This window comes from Periplaneta americana, chromosome 5 (assembly GCF_040183065.1).
Source record: "Periplaneta americana isolate PAMFEO1 chromosome 5, P.americana_PAMFEO1_priV1, whole genome shotgun sequence".
NCBI lineage: Eukaryota > Metazoa > Arthropoda > Insecta > Blattodea > Blattidae > Periplaneta > Periplaneta americana.
The window spans coordinates 20,036,172-20,056,852 of NC_091121.1; the positions used below are offsets into that span (position 1 = coordinate 20,036,172).

At 34.9% G+C, this 20,681-nt stretch overlaps 1 protein-coding gene across 2 annotated transcripts in view; it reads left to right on the forward strand.

Moving 5' to 3' along the window:
• Positions 1–217: 217 nt before the first annotated feature.
• Positions 218–20,681, forward strand: part of LOC138699511 (tenascin-R-like) — a 121,969-nt gene continuing 101,505 nt past the window's right edge. For both annotated transcript variants that reach the window (XM_069825451.1, XM_069825452.1), the window contains exons 1-3: positions 218–375; positions 10,728–10,784; positions 17,860–17,952. In XM_069825451.1, coding sequence (XP_069681552.1) covers positions 306–375; positions 10,728–10,784; positions 17,860–17,952 — 220 coding nt within the window. In that variant the 5' untranslated portion in view covers positions 218–305. The remainder of the gene's footprint in view (positions 376–10,727; positions 10,785–17,859; positions 17,953–20,681) is intronic.

A 20,681-nucleotide genomic window follows, 5' to 3' on the forward strand; every position in this document is an offset into this window, starting at 1 on the left:
TAGTTACCATGACTTATGAAATGATCCTCGTACATATTAGCCAGAATCTCAATTATAGGCAGATACTTTAATATTAATTATGGTATTTGAAATCACTCTTGTTTGCTCTCGCTGCGCTTAAGCATGCGTGAACTTTTATCACCGAGAAAGGTCACTGATGATGCCCCTTCGGGGAATCACCAGCTTCTGGACAGAAATGCTAGATATGTACTTTATTATGTGTATCTATGAACAGTCAGTGAGACAGTAAGCTTGCAGTAGGGGTCGAGTTTTTGTTAAGTTCTCGACCCACAAAAGTCTCAGATATGAGTCACAATAATTGGAAAAGTGTAACTTTATGTTTATTCTTGATTCTTCTCGATTCTTCTGTAGCAGGTAAGTAAAACAATTTGTATTATTTTATATGAGCCGCAATAATTCCAGAAAACATGTCGATTCGACCTATACTCTTCTTTTAGATGTACGCTATTGTTACTGTACTTGTACGAAAGTGTACACAATTATGGAGACACCACATTGCTATGCAATTATTAATGCCTGTGACTTAAAAACAGATGTTCACTTGTCCTCTTAACAGTATATAGTACATGCATTCTGTTTTAAAGCATTATTACTGCAGAACTGCTTGATATTCATAGCTTGAATATTGCAGCTGTCGTATTTAATTATATTTATCATACAATCAAGTATTCTACTACGTACCATACATAGTTTATATAACTAAGTACCGAAAGTATACATATATATATATATATATATATATATATATATATATATATATATATGAAGCCTCGTATTTGCTACATCACCTTTTTAAATGTCTTTGCTGCAGTTTTCAGCAAACTATTTTTTTTTTCACCTTTAGGTACACATAGCATGTGAACTATTAAATCTAGAGATCTGAAACTTTGCACACTCTTTTATAACTATGCTGTAATACTGAAATTTAGAATTTTTAATGTAGCTTCAAAATTGTGCTCGTTTATAAAAAAATATGTTGGGTTAATATTAATTTTTTTGTAATAAGAATTTAAAGAATTATTAAATTACTCAATATTCACCAAAATAAATTTTATTTATTTTATTGGGTTATTTTACGACGCTGTATCAACATCTCAGGTTATCTACCAAAATAAATAATTCTAGAGTTTCATATAGATCTGAAACTATTTAATGAGTGGTAAAAATTTCGAAGCATTGGTACCAGTACTTTTACAGTAGTGTGTATCTATGTAATGGCATGTTTCAGCAAGTCTTTAGATAATTACTCGATTAAAAAATATATGAATCTAATGAAGTGTCTTTAATTTGAATCAGTAAAATTTTTAAAATTCTGTCAACATTATAGTAGTTAGAGTGATAAATGTAGATTCCGCATCATAACTTGAGTAAAAAATCAAAGTTTTGAGAAATTGAGAAAATGGTTTTAATTTTAACACGCTCCCTCATTTAAAATTGTGTAATGATTCTTCACATATACTGATATTTGGTAAGCGAGTTTTATTTTGAAATAATTTTATTCCATCAGGAAAACAGGAAATATTATTTTTAGGAAACTGATTACTTATGCCCTTTTATGAATAAATATATTATTTTACTGGCCACTGTACCCATTACCTCCTGGCTCAGTTGCCTCATGAGTGATGCCTTATTATTGACACTTATGAGGATGAAACCTGTCTTCGGACAGCTGTCTGTTGTTTAACAACAGTCATTTTTATTACTATAATATTTCTTACACTCATCTACAATGCTTCTAAAACATGTTACACAATATTTCTTTGACGGAAATAAATGTTTGTTGATTAGAATGTACAAAAAGCTAAAAGAAATCGAAGATTAAACTGTTCTCCAATTCTGTAAGTCATTTCTCGTCTCTTCTTAACACTTTACGTTTGTTCTGTCTAATAATCAAGAAGCTGGATTTCCACAACCATTGAAAATAGGATAAATGTCAATGTGAACATTTTTACTCATAATAGTCCATATTACCACCCCCTAAAATATTTACTATTTCTTCTGAATTATTCTATGCAGTATATGCGAATTAATTTTCACATAGTACAATAATTATAATAGCGAGGAAAGAAAAATATAAGTTACACCTAAAAGTAATGTGTCACAACAGACAATATTCGTGAGTTATCCATTATAACGCTGTAAAAATTACATCAAATTATGGCCGCAACTGTCCTTGCATGTGTCGTTCTAATAGTCTACTACCCGTAGTAAATGTATAACAACTTTTTTTACATTCACATCAAAACCCTTTTAATTCGTGTTTGAGAAATAGGGGAGAGTCGGGTAGTATCGGACATCGGGTAATATCGGACAGTGAGTTTCTTTCATCTACCACACGATGATAGTACCTGATTGACATGGTTACGTTTCTGTGATGTCGCATAGAGAAACGTAACCATGTCATTCAGGTACTGCCATATGGTGGTAGATGAAAAAAATGCACTGTCCGATACTACCCGATGTCCGATACTACCCGACTCTCCCCTAACTAAAGTCTGTGTGATGAATCTTGTCTCACTGTGAAAAGAGAGAGAAAGGAGATATGTCTTACCTCGTCTGTGTTGTTATTGCGATGGGGGGAGTAAAGCGATGCCAGTGGCGGAAGGGACTAGTTGATACGTTCTGTAGCGCAAAATAAAGTAACAAAATATCTCTCTTCGTACTGTATAGTTCCGTCACTGAGCTTGTCTTTCAAGAAACTGAGTTCCGGTAGCCTGTACAATAACAAGATTTTGAAAGGAATTCTGAAAACTTACAACACTCCTATAATCTCGACCCTCATTTGAAGGGACTTGGTTTTATTGCTACTGAGACAAAATAAACCTTACCAGGTATAGCGACAATTTTTATGCAATTTATTATTTATGGAACAGCAAAACCTACCTTGTTCAATTCTATGATTTGTGTCTGAAGAAGTTTTATATCTGAATATAATAAAATAATGTAATTGACAAGAACATTTTCCGAAATATACCTGCTACAAAGTTTAATTTATCACGTACTCAATTGTATAACAGAAATTCACGAAAAAATTATGTGAATCCGCAGCGCGTAGATCGCCATTTATGTTATCTATTGTACCTAAAAATCCATTGTTTTAATGCATCAGTCTCGGTTTAGTTGTCTCGTTAAGTACTTAACACGAACAAAATCAGCCCAGTTGTTAAAACAGGCAAACTGCATACCGGAAACCACAAGTCTGATAACAGATATGCCGATATCTCGAATTAAAAAAAAATCTGGAACTCGACTGTTTGTTGCATCGCAATATTAACGATAAAGTAAAATCTAGATCACGCGCACTATCACAAAAACGAAACAATATGTGTGTAGTTGTTGTTACAGTTGTTTTATTACATTTGGTTTTTATTTATTGATGCAATGTTTTATTTTATTTTGAATTTTATTTTATTACAAATCATATGCAGCGATAGGCCTATATTGAGTGGGATACTACTAGCTTAAATTCAAGATTTGTTATCACAACATACGAGTTATGAATTGAATATATTTAATTTTTGTGGATTTTGTTTCGTTTCTTTGCGTTGTAATCTATACTAATAATAAATCTGTAGCCGACATTTTTCTGGTAATTTTCGATTTTCCAAAAATAATTGGTCCTAACATATATAATTAACCACCCTGAAACCGAAAATCGCATTTTTGAAATTTTTGTTTGTATGTCTGTCTGTATGTTTGTTACCTTTTCACGCGATAATGGCTGAACCGATTTATATGAAAATTGGAATATAAATTAAGTTCGTCGTAATTTAGATTTTAGGCTATATGGCATTCAAAATACTTTATTTAAAAGGGGGGTTATAAGAGAGCCTGAATTAAATAAATCGAAATATCTCGCTTATTATTGATTTTTGTGAAAAATGTTACATAACGAAAGTTTCTTTAAAAATGATTTCCGATAAGTTTTATTCTTTACAAAATTTCGATAGGACTGATATTTAATGAGATAAATGAGTTTTAAAATTAAAATAACGCCATCTAAGACGGTGCAATGAATTAAGAACAAATGACTTCGTCTATAAGGGGCCTTGGACAACAACAATCGAAACAGGGGCCTTGGGCATCAACAATCGAGAGCTATTAAACATAGCCTACAGAGAATGTTTCTGTGTTTGTATGAAGTAATATCAGAAGTTAAATTAACCGATTTGTATAATTAATTATTATTTCACCATTGGAAAGTGTAGTTTCTCTAGATGGACATAATGCTATAATGTTATTACAGTAACGTCTGAGTAAATCGAGGACAGGTAAGATTAAAATAGCTTCTTATGCACAGAAAATTTGATAGGCTATTTTGTACATTCGTTTTCTGTATTTCTTAAAATAATATTTATGTACACTCATTTTAATCTCAGAGAATTAACGAATAACGAGAGTGTATTGATTTAGTACGCAGTAATAGTACGTTAGCTTAGCAATCCATTATTTTATAATTAAAATTTTAACTATGCTCAATTGAATCGTGTTAAAATACATAAAATATATATGCAATAAATGCAATGCAAAAAAAATTGGGTAATGAGTGAAGCAGATTATCTTGCGCTGTTGTAAAAGTTGTTCCCTGGATCAAACGTCCTAGTTTAATTATGTAATTACTTTATATTTATTTCTAACAGGTGCAGCGGAGCGCACGGGTACGGCTAGTCGAATAATAAGTTTCAAGCGATTTAATCATACGCTGATATGGCACTGTTCTGCTGTTTCTGAGGGTGAAAATCTACATTCAAGGAGTTCATTACGAGTTACATAAAAGGCAGATCCAGAGGTTCTACTTCCATGATCTAGGACTTCCACTGATATCAATACTCAGATCAAATGCTTTCAACCGGTTCCGGAGTAACAACATAGTAACAGAAAGTCTCGTTTCAATGTCATCATCTTTTCAAACGTTTATAATCTGCAAAACCGAAGGTTGTAAATAAACAACCGCAAAGATAGCGACTCAACAGCAGCAGAGGTCGCGAAGTTGAATTTCAAAGTTCAATAATTTTGCTTGATATCCTAATAGACAAGGACGAAATATTCAGGACGCCATGTATCTAATTAACGTACTTTTTCCCAAAATAAACAAATAACTGATTATTTTACACGATTTTCTGTAATATTCAAGTAAACGATTTGCAAACAATGCATTTCAACTCTCTACCCGTATAGTGGTGTGATTTTTGGTATTAACGATATATGCGAAATGTGTTAAAAACTTAATTTTATGCGTTGAAAATGCAAATTCCTTAATGACAGTCCGAAATTAAGTGATATATCCGCGAATTTTCGCGAAATTGATATAAATTCACGAAATTATTTCATAATTACGATCTGTTCAACAAAAATCAGGTTTCATGGAGTATTCGTACGAAAAATGATCTTTCTTCCAAATAAAAGTAAAAATTTTCTTGGTTATAAAATATACATGAACGTTTCTACATATCTGATCGTTCAGCATTACATGCGTGTGATATCTGGCAATGATGTACCGCTTATAGCTCGCTGACACTTATGCTCACGGTATTCATCGTAAAGAATATTTTCGATGGCGAGTCAGAATAGGAAGTTGTCGTGTAGACGCTAGGGTTTTTCCGATTGGGGCTGAAATGTTAACGTAACAATAGTCACCTGTCTTTTTATATGGTCTATCTGTGCATCTTAACTTCTTTATAGGTTATGAATTAAAATGTATTGTGAAATAACTGATTAACTTGGTGTAGAAATATCCATCAAAAGCCACAAACACTATTGTAATAGCAATACAGAGTCTTTCATGAGTAACGAGTCTATCGAAAAATCAACTATTCTGGATAATTTTTTGAAATGATGTTCATCCTCAAGAGAAAGAACCCTTCCCGGTTCCTTACAGTCGATTTGGAAATAAACACCCCCTCTCTCCGCCGCCAGAGAAGGCTACTTATCCATGTGTAATGTGCATTTGATACCAACTTAAAATGACCTGGAGCATGGCCTTCTATACGCCAAGGATAATGGCACACGGCCATGCCTACACACATTGTTGTGATAGACTGAAATGATAAAACGCTTCACAGCCGCTTAACGTTATTGCATGAGAGAAAAATTGCTGCCTGGTTTGAACTTGGAAACAGTGTCGCTCAAATTAAGCGTTTATGCCGTAGACGAATTGTTTCCAGGTAGGTGAATAGGTCGCACAGGCCCAATCTATTGGCCTCCGCGATCACCTGATTTGACTCCCCTAGACTACTTTTCTGGGGATTCATCAAGGATCATGTCTCTGCGACTAAGCCACGCACCATTCTTGAATTAGTGGAACTAATTGAACACACGATACAAATAGTTATGCCTGACATGCTCACCAGAGTCCATGAAGAGTTGATACGTCGCTTACATTTGTGCATTCAGCAGAACGGAAGACATTTTGAAAATTTACACCATAATTTGTCAACAACTGAAACTGTTTTTACATATATGTGTTTTAATAAAGGTTTAAAACACCAAACATTCTTTCGTTTAATAGCTCTGTGGCGAGGGGAAGAAGTATTTTTTTCCAAATCGACTGTACCGCACCGGGAAGGGTTCTTTCTCGTGAGGATGAACATTATTTTTTAAAATTATCCAAAATAGTTAATTTTTCAATAGACTCGTTAATTAGAAAAGACCCTGTATAGTGATAATGCCTGGAGAAAGAAAAAGTAACACTAGGAAACACCACAGTCTACTGTATACAGTCACGAAGCTTGGGGTGATTTTTTGCAAATCTCGCGATAGTTGCTAGCCGCTTGGAGCGCTATGAGTACTAGGAACCACAGCCATCGTGATCTAATTCAGGCCGTAAGGCAGACCATGTAACTCGCTTAACCCGATCACGAAGGGTGGCGTTTCAACCATATAAATTAGTTGGAATACATAAACAGTAACCTATGTTTCTCTAAAATGTAGTGTAATTCCCTTAATAAAATTTAAAACAATGATTATGAGACACTTCAGACATAATTTACTTGCGAGTTAAGATGTAATATTATTTATGGTGTGAAAATTACGTTGTTCGTATGTGTAATACCTGCCTTTATTTCGATTAAATATTTCGAAATTCTTGTACATTCATTTATGCACGATTCAATAATTTTCAATTGCACCGCAAGGATATTTAGATATGTTGAAATTATAGGTTATGTTTACTGTACCAGTTGCCCCTTTCTGTCTAAATTTAGTGATCTCCAATGCCTTGCCATTCATATGAAAATTTAAGGAAGGTAGATGTGCTAAATTGAAATCCCAATATAAATTCTTTTTTATTAAACCTCAAAATAGCTTCCATTCTAAACTTGAAATGTTGACGCTAACAGATTATGTTAACATGTAAAATTCTCTTCACATTAAAATAACACAGTTTTGTAATTATTTCTGCAACATATTATGCAACAAGAAGTAAACGGAACTTATAACACATTACACTAAATAAAGCTTAGCAATGATAAGCAATAAAGTTATAATATTTAACTGAGCTCCATACACTGAAACAGAAAACCCGAACAAACATTACGGCCTGGTCTAGATCGAAAAAGCATTGACTGTGCCGTATTTCGCATTCTTGTGAAAAGTTCGTTATCGGTTGTAATAACTGTAAATGGCTAAAATACAATAATTTGAAAAATAATATGGGACAAGAAGACGTTTGTAGTACTATAAATTGTAAGAAAAATAGGTTAGAGTTATGCTTCCGAAAGATCCAGGAAGGTGAGTTTATAGAATATAATATATATTTTATGAAAATAATATATAAACCTTATGTATTTCATATTTAAATAGTGGAAGGAAGGTGTTAATTTTTTTCAAAAGAACACGATATCGAAAGTACAATACATTTTATGGTCTGCTAGGGTAAGTCTCTGTGATGAGGCGATAGTAGCGATCCTGGTGGTGAGCAACTATCTATGGATGCATATTTCAACTGTTTACGTTTGCATATTTAGTAAGTATTAAGCTTCGTGACTGTATATACTAGACTGTGGAAACATTACAGGTGAAAAAATAGTTTTAATCCATTTTGTTATGCCTCGCTGCACCGCACTGTACCTGTCAGCATCGAATTAAACACGAATGCCAACCAGGCCACCTGTTATCCCTTTCGTCATCGACAGCCGATCGCACTTAGGTCAATGTGCTACATCAATACTTAAACGTCGGCGAGATTTGGTCGGTAAGTTTAACTGGAGCCCTTTACCTGGAACAGGGTTTCTTTCATGCCGTTAAATCTACGACAAGAGATTCATAGCTGTGTTCCCTTTCCGGAGGAAGCTTTGCTAAAAATTTTATCGTTATTCAAATCCATCGCTCCCAAACGATTTAAAACTCGCGGGTTATAATAGCCTCAAGCCTTCTGTTGTAGAACAACGTTTTTCTATTCCGTATGCTAGGTAGCCCATTTATTATTATTATTATTATTATTATTATTATTATTATTATCGCTGTTATTATTACTAGAACTACTATTATTACTATAATTACAATTTAAAAAATTTAAAAACGTTACTTATGAACCACCTACATTTATTTTATTTCATAAAGACTACTATGAGAAGAACTTTAATTAATATTATTTTAAATTCTGCCAAGGATATTTTTAAAAAGTATGATTTTGATTAATAACAGAATTCACAGTTCAATTTTGCAATTTTATTAATTATAAATTACAGAATTATATAATGTTACATGATTATATTCAAATGATTACTATAAAACAGTTAACTTGGACGTAATGGATAAAACTGATCATTTACTCGTATTAAAACCCATATTGTTATACTATTTTTATGTCCTTCCCCCCGCCCCCAAACTTACCATGCGTTTCATGATTTGCCATAAGACAAGTATACTAGGCCTAACAAAGTACAGTGCGATCCAAAAGTCCCTCCGCAGCTCCATTAGTTATCGTAATCCCATAGAAAGCTGGCACGTAATCCTGTAGAAAGTTGACACTTCCCCATTAATTCTGGTTTGACAACCTTACATCCCCAGTCCATCATATGCTTAGCGGCCGGTGCTGCCACTTGAATACTCTGCCTAATGGATTGTCGGCTACACCGTGGCTACACAAGCACTGCGGAGAAACTTTTCGCTCGCACTGTATAATATAATGCATAATACTGAATTTAACAAATGCGATTGCAATAACTAGATATTAAACAAACTCGAGAAATAATAAAATGGCCTATGTAGAAGAAAAACATTCTTAAAATTTAATTGCACTGACGTGTTAATTAAATTACAGTTTGGTATAGATGGCGAGTGACCCCTAAGGGGACTAACACCAACTGTTCAATCAACTTTTTGGAAGTTCCTTTAGCCTTCAGCAAGTGCTGAGCTGAGAGTGGGGTGCAAGTCCCTCTTGCATCGGTGAGCAGGCCTTGGATTGTGATGTTGGACAGATTATATTTTTCTTTGTAATATGGGATAGTTGGCGTATAGATACCAGTCTTCTCAGCATTAACTTCTTCTAGTTGATCAGTATGGGACTCGAACCGTACGATAGGATCAATAATGATTGCGGTGGAAGAGCCATGGTGAAATGGCTATCATGTCAATACGTCTGGTGTTACCGTTTTCTGCAAACCCATGGAGTTCCTCATACACCGCGAGACATTTCTCACGAAAAGCATTGGCTATTAATCTTCTTGTACGGTGATGTCTGGCGTTACGCAGCGTTTCCCCAAAAGGACAAGATCCCAGAACATGAGCAAGGGTTTCTGGCTTTCTGAGGCAATGCGTACAGCGGTATCTCTAGGATCTGCCCGGTATGGTTCTGAGTTTACACACATTAGCTTGCATTTTAATAGCCTCCCGCCATTCCACTCCACTCAGATCGTTGATCTTGGCAATGCAACGATTAGCTGGTGTAGGCCTATATTCCTTTGTGTGGAAGTGCGCACCATTTCTCGAACTCTCGGTTTCATGCAGCGTATTCCGAATCTCACCGGACAGGTGGACATCAATGACGTCACGCTGCAGCGAAATAGAAACAAAACTGCTGGATGGTTCAATGGCTATCATGGCGGCTGTACAAGTTGATATTGTGCTACGCTAGCAAGATTTTTCGAAATTTCCATACTGTCATCTTGCTCAAAGAAAAGAGAGCATAAATGATCTATTTCTTGAACCGGTAGTTATAACTGGTCCGTTGACATGTTCATTCATAAGTCATTAGAGAGAGTTTTTTACGTTATGCTAATTATAAACAATACAGCAGAACCAAAGCAGAACCCACCGCCATGACACAACAGTGCACGATGTCATTCGTCTGCTAATTCCCGCCCTATACAAGAACCAATCAGATTCACTGATGGCGGCTGATGGAGACTGCCACCACCTCTGCAAGCTGATGGCACCGGTGTGACACCGGTGGAGCATCAATGACGCCATCGGTGGAATTCGGAACACCGTGATGCCATCAGATTGCTCAGCGCTGAGATTCGGAATACGCTGTTAGTTCTTCTCTAACTGTCTTTGTCGTAACGAGAATTTCTGTGCTTGGTTTGAAGTGTGGATGTTCCAAGCACTCTTCTCTCTCGCTCTCCAGATCTCGTGTGATTGTTGTGATGGTTGCCTACTAACAGTCAGTGTTATTCAAATAGGTACTAACTAAGAAATAGTAATATAAATTTTAATGAGTGAAAAAAAGTTTTTATATCAGTTAATTAATTATTTTTATCTTTCAGAAGTTTTCGACGTTACAACAATCTGTCGATATGTTGAGAATCCAACAATACAAAACCGTAAGTATAATTTTTTTATATACAACATTATTTCTTTCCGCTAAATTCTGGCCAATTTTTTGTTGCAGGCATTTTACTTCTGGTCAATGTAATTCAAAATAATAATTTAGCATCTTTTTCGTATCTATTGTATTTAAGTGCTAAGTTCATATCCTTACAATTGTTTCGTTCGGTAGGAACCTTACAAATGTAACTAATCCGATATGTGTTACAACAAATTTTGCTCAGAAATAAAGATAGCATTTGGTTCACACATATGTGGAACTTATTAACACATTACAAGACATATAATACAGGATGTAAATATTGCCACCAATTAATATTCCCATCATAAGTAGTGTACTTTGTACGACTTTCGAAATGGAATCAGATTATAGGATCCACACAACTTCAGGTCATTCAGAGTTCAAAATAACACTGTGCTAAATTAATTAAATATGCCAGTGAAAGAACGTGTTAAGTAAACTTTTAACGAGATTCCAACTCATTTTGCTGGCTGATCCCGAGTACCGGTACTATATTTCCATTAAACGTAGGCCTACTTGCAGAGAATGTACCAACTAGTACTATACAGAAAATAATGCATTAAGTTTTATGCTTAACACCAGCCACCAATTTTCGAGTGATTTTGTAATGCAGTAAGTGGTTTAAGTTTAGATTTATTATTTTATTTCACGCCATGTCGAATTTCATATGTTTATGCTCTTCAAAAGAATGCAGAAAATGGAACTTTGCGCTACTGTAATTACTTACGCCACTCAACGTTTCAACGTTTACCAACATACAAACATACCATCAGAAACGTTTTCAATGCATGTCAAATAGTTACTTAGATACCAGATGGCAACACTGCGTCATGTGGACAATGTGGACCATTGAGCTCTATATAATGTTGAGATCACTAATGTGGACGAGTCTATTATATTATTCAGTTCTATTGAGGATTGTCCTAATGATCTGGTTGTTGAAGGCCTCGCAACGAGCGTAATGAATATATTATAAACAAAATAATAATAATAATAATAATAATAATAATAATAATAATAACAATATTAATAATAATAATAATAATAATAATAATAATAATAATAATAATAACAATATTAATAATAATAATAACAATAATAATAATAATAATATTAATAATAATAATAACAATAATAATAATAATAACAATATTAATAATAATAATAATAATAATAACAATAATAATAATAACAATAATAATAATAATAATAATAATAATAATATTAATAATAATAATAACAATAATAATAACAATATTAATAATAATAATAACAATAATAATAATAACAATAATAATAATAATAATAATAATAATAATAATAATAATATGCGTTTATTAATATGAAATAAACCAACTTCTCTCTAATTAATTAGCTGCTACAAATAGCGGTTTGTCATACCCATGATTACATATGTATCATATTGGCCATTCCTATGTTATGAAACGGCAACATATAACAGAGAACAACCATCAGGGTCTCCGCTGTCGAAAATTAATTTTTTGGTAACGGCCACTAGATGGAAGTTCTGCTGCAAGCTACTCGTACTACTCCATGCAATTCCATCAGGGTTATAACGTGACTTCTTTTGCAATCGCTGGATGGCTGCATAGTGAAAATGATAAATTGTCTTGAAAGTGAATTAGGCTGATCAACCTGTTGTATGTGATCAGGAGTAAAAGCTGTAATATATAACATTACTGTAAATACACAAAGTTTCAACGCTTACCGAATCCAACATACAAACTAACATAACATTTTTCTTCAATTGTTTTACGTTAATATAAATTATTAAAATTACGGAACAAACAAAATTAAATTTTGAAAAAAGACTTTACGGGTATAAATAAAAGTATTTTTCTCAATTCAATTCATTTTAAATGTCATTGTTTTCCAAGAACAAAATTGTTCTTATTACTTTTTATTTAATTCTGATTTGGTAGCGATCAACTGCCCGACCGGTTCTTTGGATTTATCTAAAATAGATTGTGGAACATCAATTTCTACATCTGAATATCCCTTCATGATTATTTCATCCATCAACTGTTGAATGGCACTGATTCTTACATGAATGATGTCGACAGTTTTAATAATGGGCACTGAAGTAATGCTTAAATATTAATAGGCCATTATTTAAATAAAATAATGTAATTTAACATAGTATAAAATAAAATATTGTACGTTACAAAGACGAAAGTGTTTCACGTATTCGTTTCGAAATTCCGGCCTCGCCTGAAACGTGTTAACTCTTAACTCATACGTAAAACTTCTGATCACATATTACAAGGTGAGGCAGAAATATCTGTCCATTTTCAACTGCACATAAAATGGAAAATATTAAAGTCCAATATCAAATAGTAATATAAATTTATTCCTTATAGTACGCCATTTTATTCCTCAGTTTAGTTCCGCACACATTTTCAGATTCCACGTCAAGAACGTGTTCCTAGCCGCAAGACCATAAAATTGTGGATTGCGCCATTTCGGAATACGGCTTCTGCACTAAAACAGAAACCACCAGAGCGACCAAGATCAGTGTGATCTTCACAAAACATTGCAATTGTGCGTCAAGCATTCGGAAGAAGTCCACAACATTCGAAGAGAAAACATGCAGCAGCTTTGCAATTAAGTAATCGCAGCCTTGGGACGATTTTGCAATAAGATCTTAACTTTCATACATACAAAATGGTAATGGTACACAAACTTAAAGATTGTGATATGGGAAATCGCCTGAGATTTGTTAAACAGTTTCTTGAAATCCTGCCCAACAATATTGTTCTGTTAATGTCAGATGAAGCACATTTTCATTTGTCCGAAAGTGTAAATAAACAGAACTTCCGATACTGGGCAGATGAAAATCCGAAAGAGATCAACATGCGACCGCTTCATAGTGAACGCGTCACTGGTGTGGTGTCGCACAGTTCGGGATTATTGGCCCATACATTTTTTAAAGTGAAAATAGTGCTTTCTGTTTTAGTGCTGAAACCGTATTCCGAAATGACGCAATTAAAATTTTATGGTCTTGCAACTAGGTACACGTCCTTGACGTGGAATCTGAAAGTGTGTGCGGCTCTGAACTGAAGGGTTAAATGGCATACCATAAAGGATAAATTTACATTACTGTTTGATATTTGACTTCAATATTTTCTATTTTGTGTGCAGTTGAAAATGGGGATTTATTTCTGCTTCACCTTGTATTATATATCAGATTGGCCATTGCCATGTTATGAAATAGCAACATAAAAAGAGAACAACCACCAGAGCCTTCACTGTCGAAAAGGCATTTTTTTGGTAACGATGGCAAGATGGAAGTATAGTATCAAGCTATTACTTCATGCAATTCCATAAGGGTTATAACGCGACTCCTTTTGCAGTCGCTAGATGGCAGCATAGTGTAACTGATAAAAGTTGTTGCCCTTTAAAGCTCATTAGGCTGATCAATCTGCCATATGTGATAAGAGGTAAAACTTCATTTTCGGCCCATGTTCATAAATAACTAATTTTCTACTTTTTTAAATTGTGGTCTTTAAGTTTAACATGAGGCCTCTGAAAATTAGCATAAATTGACTAAGAGCGCTGTTTCCTTAAAGTCTTCAATTCGCTTCTGCATAAATCAGGGATGGCCATAATGTTCCCGCGCGGGCACTGCTTAAGACTGGTCCATAATAAATTAACAATTAATTTTCAAGACCCCGTTCCCGGGTTCCGGTAAGCTTCTCGTTAATTGTGAATGTTCACATTTAAATACATTTATTTTAACAATATTCCGTTCTCGTTCTCGTTCTCGTTTCCGTTCCAGATTTATTTTGGACCAGCCTTTACAGTGTAAGCGGGGGCATTAAGTCCATCCCTGGCATAGATAAACTATTGCTCAGAGAAATGATTTTGCAATAAAAAACACAAACACCAATAGCTTGGATAGCGTTCATTTTTAACATTTTGAATAAATGTCGCCAAAGCAACCGGAATGAAACAACTGCAAACAAACATCAGGAATTTTGTGAATTAAATTATCTTAAAACCTGAAATTTATTAGGCCTACGCTTTCACTGCACATTTTCACAATCATGAAAATTTGCTGCTCTAATGTATACTGACAGCATTGCCACGAACTAAACTGAACTGCCGCGGTCGCTCTCTCTCCTCTCCTCCCTCCTCACTACATCGCAGCACATGCCACAGGAAGCAGATCCGCGCGCATTTGCGCCGAACCACGGCCGACCTTGTAATCCTTCTGCCGGTCGTGAGATCGTATCCCAGCTCTGTCACAATATTCACGTCATCCGCATAGACAAGCAGCTGATGTAACCCGTTCAATTCCAAACCCTCTGTTATCCTGGACTTTCCTAATGGCATACTCTAGAGCAAAGTTAAAAAGTAAAGGTGATAGTGCATCTCCTTGCTTTAGCCCACAGTGAATTGGAAACGCATCTGACAGAAACTGACCTATACGGACTCTGCTGTACGTTTCACTGAGACACATTTTAATTAATCGAACTAGTTTCTTGGAAATACCAAATTTAATAAGGATATTATATAAAACTTCTCTCTTAACCGAGTCATATGCCTTTTTGAAATCTATGAACGACTGATGCACTGTACCCTTATACTCCCATTTTTTCTCCATTATCTGTCTAATACAAAATATCTGATCAATAGTTGATCTATTACGCCTAAAACCACACTGATGATCCCCAATAATTTCATCTACATATGGAGTTAATCTTCTCAAAAGAATATTGGACAAAATTTTGTACGATATCAACAAAAGTGATATTCCTCGAAAGTTACTACAGTTAGTCTTGTCCCCCCTTTTTAAAGATAGGTAGGATTATGGACTCCTTCCATTGTTTTCCTTTTCCCAAATAGCAAGTACAAGCTTATAAATTTCGTTAGATAATGCGCTTCCACCCTCTTCTATTAATTTTGCTGGAATTTGATCAATACCTGGAGACTTGTACTTTTTCAGATTTTTTATCGCAGAGTTCAGAAAGTGTCGGTTCGGGTATATAAATGGCTCAGCAGTTTGTATTTCAATTTCGTCCCGATGATTTCTATTTGGCCTATGTACATTTAGTAGTTGCGCAAAATAGTTTTTCCATCTGTTCAGGATTGAATGAGAGTCTGGAAGCAAGTCACCATTCTCATCCTTGATCACGTTTACCCTTGCCTGATATCCATTCTTAAATTCCTTTATGCAGTGATATAAATCTCTAATGTTTTTATTTTTACTATTTGTTTCTACCTCATTCAGTTCTTCCTTCAAGTAATCTCTTTTTCTATTCCTAAGTGTACGATTTGCTTCCCGTCTTTTATTGAAATAATTATTTCTATTCGCCTCATCTGGATCCTGTAAGAATTTGAATTTTGCCTGTTTCCTTCTTTCTACTACCATGCAACAATCTTCATCAAACCACGGTTTCTTTTTCTTAGTTTCATAATAACCTATGCTCTGCTCAGCTGCAATTTTGATATTATCTCGGATATTTTCCCACACGCTATTAAGATCTAACTCTTCCTCAACTTCGTCGGAACTTGCTAATACGGCAAACCTATTTGAAATTTCGACCTGATAATGTTGCTTAGTTTCCTCGTCCTTTAATTTCGGAATATTTAATCTTCTAATATTAACTTGTTGCTCTAATCTCTTGGCTACTGATAGTCTTTCTCTTAGTTCTCCAATTACCAAATAATGGTCAGAATTACAGTCTGCCCCCCTCAATATTCGAATGTCTACTATACTAGTATGTCTTCTTATATCTATCAAGATGTGATCTATCTGGTTATGTGTCAATCTATGTGGAGAAGTCCAAGTATATTTATGTATATCTTTATGGGGGAATGTTGTACTTTTGACAATTAAATTTTTTGATGTGGCAAAGTTGACTAATCTAACTCCATTATCAGTAATAGTTACGTGTAGGCTCTCTTTTCCAATAGTCGGTTTAAAAATATCCTCCCGTCCTACTTTAGCATTGAAATCTCCCAATAAAATTTTCATGTGATATTTTTATTTAACTGATCAAAATTGTGTTCCAATTTCTCATAGAAGCTATACTTTTTATATGGTATTGTTTCTCTTCTGTAGGGGCGTGAGCATTTATAACTACGATATCGCACCATCTACCCTTAAATACTAAATACGATAACCTATCACTGAAAAATTCGACCTTTTTTAATGCTGATTTTATTCTTTTATGGACAAAGAATCCTGTTCCTAATTGGTGATTATCGTTTCCTTCCCCATAATACAACAAGTCATCTCCTATTTATGTTATGCCGTTCCCATCTAACCTAACCTCCTGTACTCCCACAATATCTATTCTATATCTAGCTAGTTCTTTTGCTATTAATGTTACCCCTCCTGTTCTATATAGACTTTTAACAATGCACATGTAATTGTACGAAACTCTCAATTCACAATAAATGCTCAAAATATATTTCGCCTGCTTCAACACACGCATGAACACTTTGGATCATGGACTGTCGCACCCCAGGTTGATTTGGAATAGTTTCGCAAGCTCCTAGAATGTGTTGGTGAATTGTCTCTTCATTTGCAATGTTCGATGCATACACCAGGGTTTTCAGGTGTCCCCACAGATATAACTTCAAAAGACTGAGGTCAGACGAACGTGCAGGCCATGGAACTAGTCCACCCCTGACATGTTAGAAGGTTATCTTGAGTACAATACCTAATCAGTAGGCCTAAGTAGACTTGTAATAACTTTAACTAGGTAACAATTTGTTGGATTGTACCTCGAAACCCAAGTGCTGAATATCACCTTTCAATTTTATAATACACATAAACCAATCATTTACGGACATTATGTTTATATGGTATTTATTTCTTCTTTTGGTGTGCAGAAATAGGCCCAAAAGTTTGTACATGTGTTTATGTTACACCCTGTATATCTTTCACTTTCCTTTGTCACTCTTATTCCAGAACTTCTTTCTCAAACCTATCGTCGCTCTATAGCCTCCATAGCTAAAAGTAAGGTATATTTTAAATACGTAACAATTATTAATGTATTATCTATATTTCTGCGCAGATACTTCATACAGTGACAGAGTTACCATTGATGTCCATGCTAGGAACAACGCAGTGAGCCTACCGCTCCTTTCTCCAAATGGAACACTTATTGGTAAGTATATATTACTTACTTACTTACAAACGGCTTTTAAGGAACCCGAAGGTTCATTGCCGCCCTCACATAAGCCCGCCATCGGTCCCTATCCTGTGCAAGATTAGTCCAGTCTCTATCATCATATCCCACCTCCCTCAAATCCATTTTAATATTATCCTTCCATCTACGTCTCGGCCTCCCCAAAGGTCTTTTTCCCTCCGGTCTCCCAACTAACACTCTATATGCATTTCTGGATTCGCCCATTACTTTCCGCAATAAATGTGTAAGACACGTAATGACTTCAAATTTTCACAGAGCCTTCAATCGGCCACTTTAGATATGAAAAATACATTTAAAATACATTACTGAACTCTACTGTAACTACTCTATTATTAATTAAATTTTAAACAGACTTTAAATCACAAAACACATGATTTTGATTAATTATAAATAACTTAAGTAAAATAATTGTTATAATTGTAAATCTAGAGTCAATAGAGCGATTCGCAGCGACTTTGGTCAAATGTTAAATGTTATGTTTTATTTAACGACGCTCGCAACTGCAGAGGTTATATCAGCGTCGCCGGATGTACCGGAATTTTGTCCCGCAGGAGTTCTTTTACATGCCAGTAAATCTACTGACATGAGCCTGTCACATTTAAGCACACTTAAATGCTATCGACCTGGCCCGGGATCGAACCCGCAACCTTGGGCATAGAAGGACAGCGCTATACCAACTTGCCAACCAGGTCGACTACTTTGGTCAATGTATATACCTGTCACAGATACATTGGTCTGGATATTTGGGTCAATGTATATACGAGTCACAGATACATTGGTCTCGGATATTTGGGTCAATGTTTTTCGGTCAATGTATATACGAATCACAGATACATTGGTCTCGGATATTTGGGTCAATGTTTTTCGGTCAATGTATATACGAGTCACAGATAAATTGGTCTCGCATATTTGAGTCAATGTTTTTCGGTCACTGTATGTACGAATCACAGATACATTGATCTCGGATATTTGGGTCAATGTTTTTCGGTCAAAGGATGTATGTATGTATGTATGTATGTATGTATGTATATATATATACACGAGTTACAGACACATTGTCCTCGCATATTTGGGTCAATGTTTTTCACTGAATAAATATACGAATCACAGATACATTTGTCTCGGATATTTGGGTTAATGTTTTTCAGTCAATGTATATACGAGTCACAGATACATTGGTCTCTCATATTTGAGTTACTGTTTTTCGGTCAATGTATATACGAATCACAGATACACTGATCTCGGATATTTGGGTCAATGTTTTTTCGGCCAAAGTATATATATACACGAGTCGCAGATACATTGGTCTCGCATATTTGGGTCACGTTTTTTCGCTTAAAGTTGTATTTCGGTCACGTTTTTTCGCTTAAAGTTGTATTTCGGTCACTGGATATTGGTCAGAATTGTTAGATCACTCAACATATTTGGGTCACTGAAATCTGTAACTAATTTATTTTCTTCGGTCAGAATGAAAGACGACAAAATTTTTTACTGCATTTTATGTTTTGAGGTATGAATAGCTTAAATAGGGTATAAGCACAAGTTATTTGTGATTGTCTTCACTATCAGTTTTTTCACTGTTCTCGCTTGGATTGAATTTCAATGTTTACGCTACAGCTCTTAGGTAAATGTCCATCTGTCCGCCATCTTTATAATCTTCATATCTTTGCACTAAAGCCAGTAAGTGGTTACTTGGGTTTACTATTGTTAACATTTGCCTTCCTTCATCTTATGTGCTAAAGTCGTAGTTTCCTGAACTTGTAAGTTTGTCCATGAACATAGAAAGTAACGCTTCAACTTCGTGCCTACAGTACTTCAGGAAAACGTTGGAGGGATGATGCGTGTGCTCATTTTTAATTTAAAATCCCTTTATTTTTGTGCAAGATGAATATAGTGTTCTTTGCTGGTACGCAACCAGATCGATAGTCCGAGATATTTTGGGACAAAACATAACAACTTCACTGCTGTAAGCAACCGTAAACTGACCGCGGTCCACCATGTTACTGAACTGCACATCTTTAGCATCGAAAGTAATGTTTCACAAGCGTTAATGACATGTAGAAAATTTATGAAAATTTTCTAGTCTACCACAAATTTAAATAGCAGGCTATAATTCCTAATGGACTTTAAAATATGTTACAACATTCCCCGCAACTCTGTGTATACATGCTTAGGCCTACCTCAGCAAAAGATTAAGCATTCTTGAGAAATTAGTTAGAAATTTACACAGATGAGTCAAACCTAAGTTTTCGGTATTCTTACCGAGCCAAGAAGTTGCTTTTCACGGGTAGCATGTTTGGTTTTCCCGCTTAATTGTTCCCTCTAAGCTCGTGACACTATGGGTGAGTTTTCTTTATTAATTGTTCGCACTAAGCCGCCCACATAATTCTCCTGACACTTTGTATCATCTATCTCCATCAGTAAATTGTCTGAACTGTATTGTGAAGGCGTATTTTTAACCATAGATACACAGTAAAACAACGCAATTTCCTCGTTGAAATCTGTCTATTAAAGAAGTCATAAGCCTAAGAGTTTTGTTTACGCTTCGAACAACCGTTTCTTTTCATCGAGAAAGGCACCTGTTTCTCGCCACTTATTTAATACTTTAATACATTGTTCCACTGATTGTGTAGTCTCTAAAAATCGCCGCCGATACTTACGTAAATACAACTTGAACGGAAAGTACA